General features: G+C 39.7%; 1 protein-coding gene across 2 annotated transcripts in view; it reads right to left on the bottom strand.

The window, feature by feature from the left end:
• Positions 1-6,798: 6,798 nt before the first annotated feature.
• The window catches only part of lin52 (lin-52 DREAM MuvB core complex component), a 94,935-nt gene continuing 88,940 nt past the window's right edge, over positions 6,799-12,793 (bottom strand). Inside the window, exons 6-8 of one of the 2 annotated variants that reach the window (XR_010001935.1) lie at positions 11,895-12,042; positions 10,803-10,895; positions 6,799-8,873 (exon numbers count right to left, since the gene is read on the bottom strand). Coding sequence is in view for 1 of the 2 variants with exons in the window: in XM_016991378.2 (XP_016846867.2) it covers positions 8,866-8,873 (8 nt within the window). In the remaining variant the exon portion in view is untranslated. The remainder of the gene's footprint in view (positions 8,874-10,802; positions 10,896-11,894; positions 12,043-12,793) is intronic. The other variant, XM_016991378.2, reaches the window with a different exon arrangement.

The raw sequence follows: 12,793 nt of genomic DNA, 5'->3' as shown, positions 1-12,793 counted from the left end.
TGAAGTCCAACACAGCTGGAGGCCCAAGGTTTGGTAAACACTGCTCTACACTATTAAATGGATGTAGTTCGAGACCACTTGAACTTCCATAGCTCCATGCTGTGGAATCCCGGGGGTTGTACTTTAGGGAGGCACCAGTACTCTTTGGCACAAAAGGGGAAAGATTTTGTCAAAGTACAACTCCTAGGATTCCATAGCATGAAACCATGGCAGTCCACGTGGTGTTAAATGATACTTGTTCAACAGTGTAGATGCACCCTCAATTTCCCATGGGGAAACCATTGTGCCTCTATATCAATGTTGCACCCCCCCCCCTTTTTCAGGTGCTTTAGACTTCAGCTCCCAGAATTCCTGACCATTGGACTAGCTTGCTAGGGCTTCTGGGAATTGCAGTACCAAACACCTGGAAGGCCACAGATTGTGCATCACTCCTCTACACTGCAGAATGAATGCAGTTTGATCCCAATTCAACGGCCACGGCTCAATGATATAGAATCACAAGAGATGTAATATTTACAGGTTTTTTGTTTTCTCTGCCAAAGAGTCCTGCGGTCTCACCAAGCTGCAAATCCCTGGACTTCATAGCATGGAGCCTTGGTAGTTCAAGTGCTGTCAAATTGCATTGATTCTACATCATAGGTACACTCTTCGTAAAGTTACATGTGAGCCACATCAATACCACCTTGGAGGTATCTACCAAGAAGGAAAATTTTGATACAGGACCTTGTATGGCAAACATCATATTGGGTAATCTCTCAATAAAATTTAAAGGAGAAAAGGACAGAGTGATCATGTGTCTGGTTCTAAAATATATAGTTTTCTTTTAAATCTTCTGGGGGGTATGAAGTGTCCAGAAATAGGAATGAATTAGGTGCATAAAATGTCTAGCGCTACATCTAGGCTGATCACCTAGCCATAAAAGTCTATCCATGTATTTGTTGCAAGATGTTGCGAGATGAGGCCTGTATATGCAACATACCAGTATCCATTAGGCTTGATCGATCCATGAAAAATTTGATTCTAAACTCGTTTCAAAACTAGAGGGGGGCAGCTTTTCGTTTCTGATGGTATTTCCGAATTTGGCCCCCAAAAATTTTCGAAATTAACGAAAATTCGTTATTTTCAAAATTAATTCGTTAATGGCGGACGCGCATGCGCAATTCCCAAAAACAGCACAGAGGGAGAGGACTTTACAGGACTCTCCCACCCTCATTTTTTAAGTGATCTTCTTCAAACTTGGTACAGTGGTAGAACACATTTAACACTGATAGCTCACCAAAATTTGGAACGTTTCCCTTATCCTCTGATTTTTGGAGAATTTTCATAGCTTTTATAATAAACCATTTTTTAATAATTGCAGAAATCTGTTCCTGGTTTGAAAGTCTTATTTCCTGTTAAATTGGGTTGTCTTTACTGTGAAAGTCATTGTTCTACTTCAGAAACTTTGTTTTTGTGGCTGAAACTTTGTTAAATTGGTGTGTGTGTGATATATATATATATATATATATATATATATATATATAGTCCCTGCTTATGTGTGTGTGTGTGTGTGTGTATAGGTAAAGGTAAAGGTATCCCTTGACGTTAAGTTCAGTCATGTCTGACTCTGGGGGTTGGTGCTCATCTCCATTTCTAAGCCCAAGAGCCAGTGTTGTCCATAGACACCTCCAAGGTCATGTGGCCAGCATGACTACATGGAGTGCCATTACCTTCCCAGAAACACCCAGAAAATGGGAATTCCAGACAGGAAACAATCAGGGCCAGCTAATACCTCCCAACAAAGGATTCCCCCAGGTAGGAAGCAGCCAGGCTTTGAAGCTGCAAGGCTATTCAATGCTAATCAAGGTGACCAATTGCAACATTCACACTTGCCTCCCACAGACAAGAGTTCTTTCTCCCACCCTGGACCTTCCACAGATATATAAACCCCACTTGCCTAGCTTCGCACAGACGTCAAAACCTCTATGTCTGCCACAGATGTGGGTGAAACGTCAGGAGAGAATGCTTCTGGCACATGGCCATAGAGCCCGGAATACATACCACAACAGTGTGATCCCGGCCATGAAAGCTTTCGACAACACAACCACAGTATCCATTCAAGTTCATGTAGCGTGGTATGGACTGGAGACCTGTATTGGGGGGAGGGAGGGTGCGAATCTGGGCACCTGGGAGTCGTAGTCCTCCCTCCCTCCCTCCCTCCCCGGGAGCAACCGAGGACGGGCCTGGCCCACACCCCCTCGCATCCCGGGCCTCTTCCTCCTCACCGCCGGGCCCCTCTCTGTCTCTCCAGGCCTGAGCTGAGGCGAGGCAGCGGCGGCGGCCATTTCCCCCCTCCGTCTTCCTCCTCCTCCTCCTCCTCGGCCTCCTTCCCCCTCGCCCCCTCCCATTGGCTGAGCCCGTGACGCCCCTTTTGCTGAGGGGCAAAAGGAAAGGAGTTTGGGTGATTTGCAAAAGCTTTTTTTTTCCTAACGAAAAAAACGAAGAAATAAGAAAAAACGGCCTCTCGCGATTCGAAACCGCGATATCCAGACGTGTGGACAATCAAGGTCGTATATTGCTTCAAAACAAACGAAAATAACGAATTAATAACGGGTAACGGGGAAATCGAATTATTTGAGCAAGCCTAGTATCCATATTATTTTCTATTGATTCTGTAGCAAATGTCACATAACTTGTGACAGAGTTGCACCATTCTTTTCTGAGGGCTGAAGTTTGCATTAGCTGAATGTTAACCAGCTGCAGTCAGCCCTCCATATCCACCAATTCTGCATTGGTAGATCCAATCATCCACAACTTGAAAATATATTTTTTAATCCAAAAGGCAAGCCCAATCCTTATATTATTGACATCAACTCTTGGTAGCTGGAATATGGTGCCACTGAGTGTGTGGTGAAGCCAAAGCTCCCAATTTCCCCCCCATACTTTTTTCTATATTACTGTCATCGCCTTCATCCTATAAACTCCCTAAAACTTGGACTGCATTAAAGTTTTTGCTTTCTTTCTTCTCTTGTATCCAAGTAGCCAGCAAATCCCCAGCTTCTTCATTTTCTTGCTCTCTAAGATCTGCAGCAACAGCGATGGTTAAAATGTTTATAAATGCCGTTGAGATCTCTAGTCTAGACTATTGCCACTCCTGTGTTAGCCTTCCTTCCTGTCACAATGGCTCTGCTAAAATCGTCTTTCTTGCTTGTCACTTTTATGATCACATCACCTTTTAGCACACTCTACTACCCTATATCAATTTTAAGATTTTAAGTCCATTTAAAGTTCTCAATTTCTGTTCCTCTGTGGTATATTTTTCTTTTTAACAGTATCACTATTTTAATAGGTATACACAGGAGCCAAAGTGGTGTAGTAGTTTGAAAGCTTGACTAAGGACTCTGGGAGACCGAGGTTTAAATCTTCACTTGATAATAGAAGTCCACTGGCTGACCTTAGGCAAGTCACACTCTCTCAGCCTCAACGGATGACAATTACCACCACTTTCTGAGCAAATCCTGCCAAGAAATCTCTGTGTTAGGTTCTCATTAGGACTGCTGTAAATCAGAAATAAATTAAATAAATTAAAGGCACACAACTGCAGAACACACATATGTATGTCTTCCTCTTTGCCTCCTGCTGTTCTTCACATCTGGAATATTTTTTCCTCTCCTTAATATGCTGCTTCCTTGACTTCTTAGAAACTCAGCCCTTCAACAAATATTTTCAGAACAAGTGCTTTTTTAAAATTCCTGCTACCTGACTATGACCTTGTTTCCCATCTCTAGCACTTACCATTTCCAGGCTTTACTCACCTAAGCCATCTTGGGCCCTTCCAGACAGCCCTGTATCCGAGGATCTGATCCCAGGTTTTCTGCTTTAAACTGGATTATATGAGTACACACTGCCAGATAATCTGGGATAAACACAAAACCTGAGATAAGAACTTGGGCTATAGGGTCTGTCTGGAAGGGCCCCTTATCTAGGTTGTGATTTGTACATTTTTCTACAATGTTTGGGTTTCTGTGGATGCAGTTAGTAGTAAATAGGGCTGTAGCCATTTTCCAGGTTTCAAAAAAAACCTGGTTTACTTATTAAGTTTAGCTGATTAACCAGATCCCCATAAGTGTCCACTGAAGTTTATCTGTCTTGAGTGTCCACTGAAGTTTATCAATGGATCCTGATTTCTAAATTATTTTACGTTATGGAACTACTCTTAATGATTTGCTTAAAAAACATTCAAATCCCCCCATTTTTTTTTTTGGCTATGGCCCTGGTAGTTAGAAGTTAGTAGTAGAGGTGTAGGACAGAATATCACAATGAAAAGCATTGTAGAAATAATTTTTGGGAAGAGGGCAGACAAAATTTTTCATTGCTGACATGCTATTCGGAATTCTGTAGTAAGAGCTAAATCAGACAACATATTCTTTATATCTATCATTAGGATCTTGCCTTAAAAGAAAAATAAAATAGGGAGATATGTGAATCTGACATAAAGAAAATATTGTTGTCGGAACTAAAACAACAAAACAAGGATCTAACAAACAGACAAACCCTATAAGGAAGAAGGAAAAGGGACTGGGATGGGAAGGCGAGGGAGGGAGGGAGGGAGAGATCAAGGTTTGGGGGGAGAGCGAGAGAGGGACTGTATTTTCCATAATTATTGTGGATTGGCTCGGATTAAGGGCAACTAGCTATCTCTTGGTTTTTCCTTTTTATATAACAACTAATCTCCTTCTAATCAGTTATTATTAAATTATATTCCATTTTTAATTCATTCACAGATCACTGGTGGCACAATTTGGACATCTGGACAGATAATTGAATCGAGATAATTTATGTAAATGAGGAACAGTTGTGTACAGAGGTGGGGGAAGGGAGAGTCCAGCTTTTGCAAGGCCAGTGACCTAATCAGGAGTCTCTAGGAGCTGGACTCTCCAAGGTCAAGATAGCCCTGTGGCCCAAGTGACTGGCAGGGAAAGAAACAGCAGTGTCAAAAGATGCCCAATTTAGCAGCACTGGCACCCATTCAGTTCTAAATTGAAGCCTGCTCTACTGGTGGTGGTGCTGGTAAAATGTAGGAAAGTAATATCTGTGTTGGCTATTATCAGCACAGATTCAACAACAGTGCACTTGGAAAGTTTACCTGAGTTATTAAATCCTTTAGAGAAGTACTACTATCCCATTATGATTACTTTGGGCATGAAGGATTCGAATTGCCTTCCCTGGGAATTTGGCCATACAGTGTATGACACATGACATTGACTCACAATAAAAAGCTCTCTCCTCTTCAGTCACTTTACACCGAGATCCATAGTCAAAATAGCCAGCACTCAGGAGCAAGTTTCATCATCATCAATAGTGTTTCCTTCTAGGTATGATTGCATAGCATTGCCATCTTAGTAGTATGAAAGTTCCAATCTCATCATGTTTTGGATTACAATTGGCCCTCCATGTTTGTGGATTTAGTTATTCATGGTTTTGATTAAAATATTTCTCTATAATTCTCTAGATTCACCAGTACAAACTGACGGAAGCTGACCAGAAAATCATGCTGGAGAAGATACATGTTTCCAGAGAGGTGTCCTCTTAAGTTAAAAAAAATTGCAGTTTTATTGCTTGGGGTTTTTAATTTTTGCAAACACCCTGTGTCCTTAACACTGATGAGTGTGGAGGGCTGACTGTAACCAATTTCTTAAGCTCATGTGAATCACAATGAATGGGAGGGTCTAATATGGCAACATTCTGCATGATTTTCTCCAATAGTAAATGAGCAAAACCACTTCATTATGGGTTAAAAATAGACAGCATCCAGGCACTGCCTTCAGGTTTAAAGGTACCATGTCTATTGCTACTGCTAGCTAGAGAGGACTATTCTTGCATATTTCTGATTGGTCACTGTGACAAATAAGAGTGCCAGACTACAATTAAGCATTTGGTCTGTGCTGGCAGGGATTGTTTTATGTTCTTAAGCTATGATTTCCTGAAGTGCAAGTACAATTCATGTGATCATTATTTATGGAATGAAGTCACTACGACTTTGGGAGAGATTTGGGATTTTGATTGTGTCCTTGTAAATTCTCTAGGACTTGTCGGGAGTTTGGATGACACTTAGATAAGAGGTAGGAAAAGTGTGGTTCTGCAGTTTTACGGGGTCCCAAGGCTGATTTTTTTGGCCAGATGTCCCAGTTCACTAAAGAAAATTGCCTCCCCTAGGATTGATCTACACTGTAAATTAATGCAGTTTGATATCACCTTTACTAGGAGGCGCAATAGGTTAAACGCTTGTGCTAGCTAAAGTGCTGATCTAAAGGTTGGGTTGCTGACCTGAAGGTTGCAGTGCAAGTGTCTGGATTCCCACTTCCTACAATAACATCAACCCCCCTCAGGGGAAACTGGGGTTTCCTCCTGGATTATACAAATGCCCAGTAGACATGCAACCCAAACTTAAGATCAGAGACACAAAACCACACGCAGGGGCTTATAATTTAGACTAGATGGACAGAAAAGGAAAATATACTTTTCTCTCAACTTTGGGGACATTTTCCAAGCTAATAGACAAGGAGACATCAGTGTCAATTGTCTCCCATCTGTCAGCTCTAGCTTGAGGGGACATGAGAGAAGCCTCCCAGCAGAATGGTAACACATCCAGGCATTCCCTGAGCACCATCTCTGTAGACGGCCAATTCTCTCATACCAGAAGCGACTTACAAATTAACATCTTCTATGTTCTTGTTGTTGTGCCTCTGACTTAGCACATCCAGACTGATGAAGCGAAGACAGAAAAAAGTCCCTGAAAGAAAGACTTCCCAGTTCTTTCTGTTTTATAATAATAATAACTTTATTCTTGTATCCTGCCACCATCTCCCCAAAGGGACTCGGAGCAGCTTACACATGGCACAAAGTGCCAACAGAACATAAAATAAAAACAATTGAAAAATACAGTTGAATTAAACACATAGACAAAATAACAACTTAAAACTCAATTAAAATAGCATGTATCAACCAGTGGTGGTAAGTTACTGTAAAGGTGGCAATTACAAAGTTGTAATCATAGGCATAGAATAAAGTGTTTTGATTGTATGTACGTATGACTGGTTTCTCATTCAGACTCTTTCTTGAAATAACCCCCTTGTGTTAATTCTTCTTCCCTTGCCCCAGATCTCCTGTCGCACCTAGACTCAGGTAATGTTTCAGAAACTAACTTTCACTAATTTCTATCGAGACGTTTACATTTATTATTAAGGAGTTATAGTCAAAGTACTTAAATGCTTTAGCAATATTACACTAAGTAATCATTGAAATTATATAATAATAATAATAATAATAATAATAATAATAATAATAATAATAATAACACTTACGATCTGCCAACTGCAAAAGGCCACCCTATTGGGATCTGCGCGCATCATCCGAAAATACATCACACAGTCCTAGACACTTGGGAAGTGTTCGACTTGTGATTTTGTGATAAGAAATCCAGCATATCTATCTTGTTTGTTGTGTCATAATAAAATAATAATAAAAACTTTATCTATATACTGCCCTATCTCCCAGAAGGGACTCAAGGCGGTTTCCAATCATAAGAACAACAAGTGCATTACATAACAGTATAATAAACATATTATTAGAACAGATAAAACTATACAATTAAATAAGTAATAAATAACACTTACAGCAACCTTGATCAAGGGGATGGGGACCATAGCCAAGTATATTATTTAAACCATTTTGGGATAGATGAGTCTTATACAGTATATTCAGGTCCAGAGATCGGCAGTATACCAGAGTAAATTACTCAAAAACATGCCGAAACCACCAGGTCTTCAGTTCCTTATGAAAGGTGGACAAAGTAGGGGATTGCCTGATTTCATTTTATTGATAACATTCCACTTTCCCTTGCAATCTCTGTCGAATCTGCTGCCCTGGGAACAGTTGCTATGTTTCTGTTCTATTTTAACAGGCTTCAAAATAATGGAAAAGTACATATCATTTCAAGAAATAGTAATTAAAAAATGGCCTGGAGAGTGCGAAGAAATTGTCCTCGTGAGTGCTTGGAGATCCCTGGGGACATTTCAAAATAAGGGGAATGTAATGCAGAATTCCAAAAAAGAAATATGAAGAAGCAAAAGTCAGAACAGGAACATTACATTATGGAGTCATGTTTAGTTAAGATTCCTAGAAGCTTTTCAAAGCTCCCCGTTGTGTCCCCTTCAAATTTGATAAGCATGCTTTCTATTCTATCCTGTAAGTCATTTATAAAGATGTAAACAATACCAGACCTGAAACAGAATGTTCAAGCACCCAATAGTAATTTCTCTCTCAAATGAAGAGGAGCTGTCAGCAAGCACTCTTGTAGGTTCATTCTGTTAACCAGTTACAGATCCACCTAACTGTAACACTGTCTAGTGAAGTCTACAGTTCACTAGCTTGCTTGCAAGTATAATGGGGAACCTTGTCAAAATCTTGGTGAAATGAAAACATACTATATAACTAAAGCACTCTCTATCTTTTAAGATGATAATTATTTTTTAAAAAAGATAAGATTAGTTTGACGTGACTTGTTCTTAAGAAATTCAAGCAGATTGTTTTAATTAATGATCTCTTCTAGAATCTTGCCAGGTATCAGTGTCAAGTGACTGGTAGTTTCCGAAGTCTTCTTTTTTCCCTTTTTGAAGATTGGGACAACATTTGCCTTCCCCTGATTTCCTGCAGGCTTTCCCATCCTCCAAAAATCATCAAAGAGAATTGGCAATGACTCTCAGATTATATCTGCAAGTTCCTGATGTGTTGTTGCTTATTATAGGAACCAAGTTTTTCATTTCTTCCAGCTTGCTAAAACCAAGTTGTCAGATGGTGGCTCAAAGAGATCCAAGTTCTCTCTCTTCATTGATCTGAAAATAAAATGTGGCACACCATTTATCATGTGACTCGGTTGCAGGAAATACATTTGGTCATCATCAGTGCTATTGCAATCAGATTCACTTTGAATTGTCTTCCATTTATATTCTAGTCACCACATCTTCAACCTCTGTTTTCTCAAGTTGCTATTAGACACTAGAGTTCAATGGGTGAGAAAGAACACCAAGCATTTTCTATTGCCTGAGCCAACTTTGTTTTAGTAGGAGTACAGTAAGGCTACATCAGAAGTAATCAGAAAAATAATGCAAACAATATTTTGTTCCATAAGCGTCTACAATTGGATCCTCTTAATGGGCCAATCCCTCTGCAGAGGTCAATAGTAGTCAAAGACCAACCTTCAGCAGACAGCTATATGACCATGATCAAGAGAGACTCTAAATAGTGGTTCTCAACCTGGTGGTCCCCAGGTGTTTTGATCTAGAACTCCCAGAAATACCAGCCAGTTTACCAGCTGTTAGATTTCTGGGAGTTGGAGGCCAGAACATCTGGGCACTCACAGGTTGAAAACTACTGCTCCAAGGGATAATACTCATAAGGGTGACCCACAGCCTGACTGGAACAAAAGATTAGATCAAGAGTATGACCAGAAATGTCTTGCATCCTGGGACAAAATCCTAGTCATCATAGCCACCATGTACTCCCAAGTTACTTTAATTAGAATGCCTTTTGCATAGTGGAGAAAAAGAAAAGAAATAGAGGATCTTAACCCAACTTTCAATTAGAGGAGCTACGTCATGCAGATTATATGCTCTCATTGGATGATTAGTGCCTTGATTCCATTGTCTTATGTGCTATATTGTGTATGAACATTTATTATAAAACAAGTTATTATGTGAGTAACCCAATGCCGTTGAAAAGACCCACCCCTACAAATTTGTAAAAGTTACTTTATTAAACTACAATGTCCAGATTTTAAACTCTGGCCAACTTTCACCCACCTCCAACTGAGATAATTTATTTGAAAATTGAGTTGACCACCCATGATTAAATTTTTGATGAAATATATTTAATTGTTTTTAATAAACTGAGCTATGATTTTAAAAACACCAGGACGGTGTGGGTAGATCACCTCTGATTCTTTAAGAGATGAGATTTGACTGGAAGGGTGTTATAAAACATTCAGGTATATGTTCAGGCAAAGGGAGAGAAGGAGGAAGAATAAAGCTACAGAGTTGCTCAGTCATCAAATTCATGTTCAGCAGGCTGCTTGACATATTTTTCAAGAGTTTGGGCAATAATCACAGCATGCAGGCCAAATTTCCCTTGCCAAATGTAATGTAGAAATAGCACTTAAGAGGCTCTCTTTGCTGTCAAAATTGTTATATATTTCGTTACTGTGAATAGAAAGCAACTGCAAGTTAAAAGTCAAATCTATCTCCAATGTGTGTTTCCCAGAACCTAGTTGGAAGCACTAAGCATATGTATGATGATACATAGATATTGAATCCTTGCTGATGAAGAGATAGCCAAGTGAAAGCAGACAGAATCTGCCCTTTGCAGAGTATAATAGAAATCTGCAGCAATATTTGGAGAATTGAGTACTGGCATTGCCTATACAGAAAATGATTATGTTTGTAAAATAGCATACATGGAATGATTTTTGAGCTTCATTGTGGTTTTTGAGTTTAGATTAGATTCTTCCGTGGACTGGTCCATGAGATCACGAAGAGTCGGAGACGACTAAACGACTGAGCAGCAGCATGGTCAGCTTAGTTAGAAGAAAGGACCAAAGCTCCTTTCTTGAAGTGGTCATCCCAGAATGTAACTACCCAATTTATCTTTAGACTGGAATCCAGATCTAAACTAGGAATTACATTTATATTTAATTCTGATATTCACTCTTTCACTTCCATTTCCAGTGTTATATTTAGATCACGAGAAGAAACGAAATAAAAGCATACTTTTATTTCGGAATGATATGGATCAACACCGTGTTATGAAGCAGTGGCTTAGACTTAGGACTCCAGAAACTGTTTAACAAGACGACTTGTGCCCTGTAGATAAAAGAAGACAGAAAAGAAATAAGGTGTTTGGTGATGACATGAAAAAAGATCTTCCTAGAATTTCACAGAGTGAAATTCCCTCCCATGGAAGCCAAGGTTGTCCTTTGTCTTCTTGCCTTCTATTGCCAGTCAAAGATCTTTATATTTAGCTAGGCTTTGGCTGTTAATTGGTTGCTGACAAAACTTCTTTTAATGGGAAGCATGCCATATTTTAACATGTTTTCTTTATATCTTATATTTTAAATATTCTTGAGTGCCATTTTAAAATGACGTTTGTTTTATTTTTATTTTTACCATTATGGTTGATTTATTCATATTATTCTGCTTCAATCTGTTTTGTAGGTTGGTTTGGACACTATAATGAGAGAAGGGATATCTCTATCATCTGTCTAATCAAGAAGTAATGTATTCATGATCAAGCCTGACTGCTAAATTGTCAAATGCAAGACCTGTGGGCTGACTCTGGCCCCCTATGTCATTTATGTGGCCCACTAAGTTTTCAATGCCAGGGCAACATAGTTACATTTATACAATCTTACAATTACAAATAGATCTTTTAAGGCAACCATAAGGCCATCCGTGAAAATGAGTTTGAAACCCCTGTTTTAAAGGGAATATAGCCCTGGCCAAAACAAGTATCCCTATTACACTGCAAATCATTTACCCTTTCTGTCTTCCTAAATAACTATTTGAAAACTTGCTAACTATTGTCAAGTTGACTTATATTGATGAGTTTTCCCTGAAGTCTTATATTACTCAGTCAGACTTTGCGTTAAATTCTTTGACTGTTTTTGCTACAGCTCTTCTCATTATTAATGTCATTCCATTTCTTCTCAGATTTCTATTTCCTGAGTAAAACCCCGTGTAATTATCTAACTCTAAATGTCCCATTCCTGTCGACTTTAACTCAGCCACCTCAAGTATTGCAACCACTATACATTCCATTTCTTGTTATACCACATCTTGTTTCCTGTTATGCTTCCTTCTCACCTTTTGTGTTCCTCTAATATATGTTGTGGAGCCCCCGATGGCACAGTGGATTAAACCACTGAGTTGCAGAACTTGCTGACCAAAAGGTTGAAGGTTCGAATACGGGGAGTGGGGTGAGCTCCCGCTGTTAGCCCCAACTTCTGCCAACCTAGAAAGTTTGAAAACATGCAAATGTGAGTAGATCAATAGGTATTGCTCCAGTGGGAAGGTAACGGTGCTCCATGCAGTCATGCCAGCTACATGACCTAAGAGGCGTCTACGCACAACACCGGCTTTTCAGTTTAGAAATGGAGATGAGCACCAACCCCCAGTCGGACACGACTAGACTTAATGTCAAGCGAAAACCTTTACCTTTACCTAATACGTGTTTTACAGATTTAAACCTTCTTTTTTGCCTCTGAGTGCATCAAAAGTCCGAATCCTTTCAGTTTGAGTCCAGTTGAGTCATTAGCCATAGCACTATTTGTAGTTGTCCTTTGGTGTACCCTATAGCTTGTTGAGTACCATTTGACCTGGGAGTTTCATCATCTGGCACTATCTCTTGTCTTATTCTGGATTGTCTAACCATTGATGTTTTTTGTAGTAAAAGATATTCGGTAGGAGGTTTGCCATGCCTCCTTCTGCACAGTATTAACAAGAGTTATCTATGGCACTACTGCCATTGTCTCTGAGAGATCCTTTACCCCAAAACAGCTGGTAGCATTTAGTCTGGCTTTTCGCAAAAGCCTGTCAAACATGGGAGACACTGCCAGTAGCACTGCTGCCATCACATAGCCTCTAGTCTCACAGGAGCAAACAGTCCCCTTCCATAGAAAAGTAGTGCCCTTGATGTGTAATTGAAAATATCACTACCTTATTCAAGGTGAAAAGACCCTGTTACCTAGCTTTGGCCTTTCCAG

Source organism: Anolis carolinensis, chromosome 1 (genome assembly GCF_035594765.1).
Source record: "Anolis carolinensis isolate JA03-04 chromosome 1, rAnoCar3.1.pri, whole genome shotgun sequence".
Classification (NCBI taxonomy): Eukaryota; Metazoa; Chordata; class Lepidosauria; order Squamata; family Dactyloidae; genus Anolis; species Anolis carolinensis.
The sequence above is the reverse complement of the archived record's forward strand: the minus strand, read 5'-3'. Positions and strand labels throughout refer to the sequence as shown.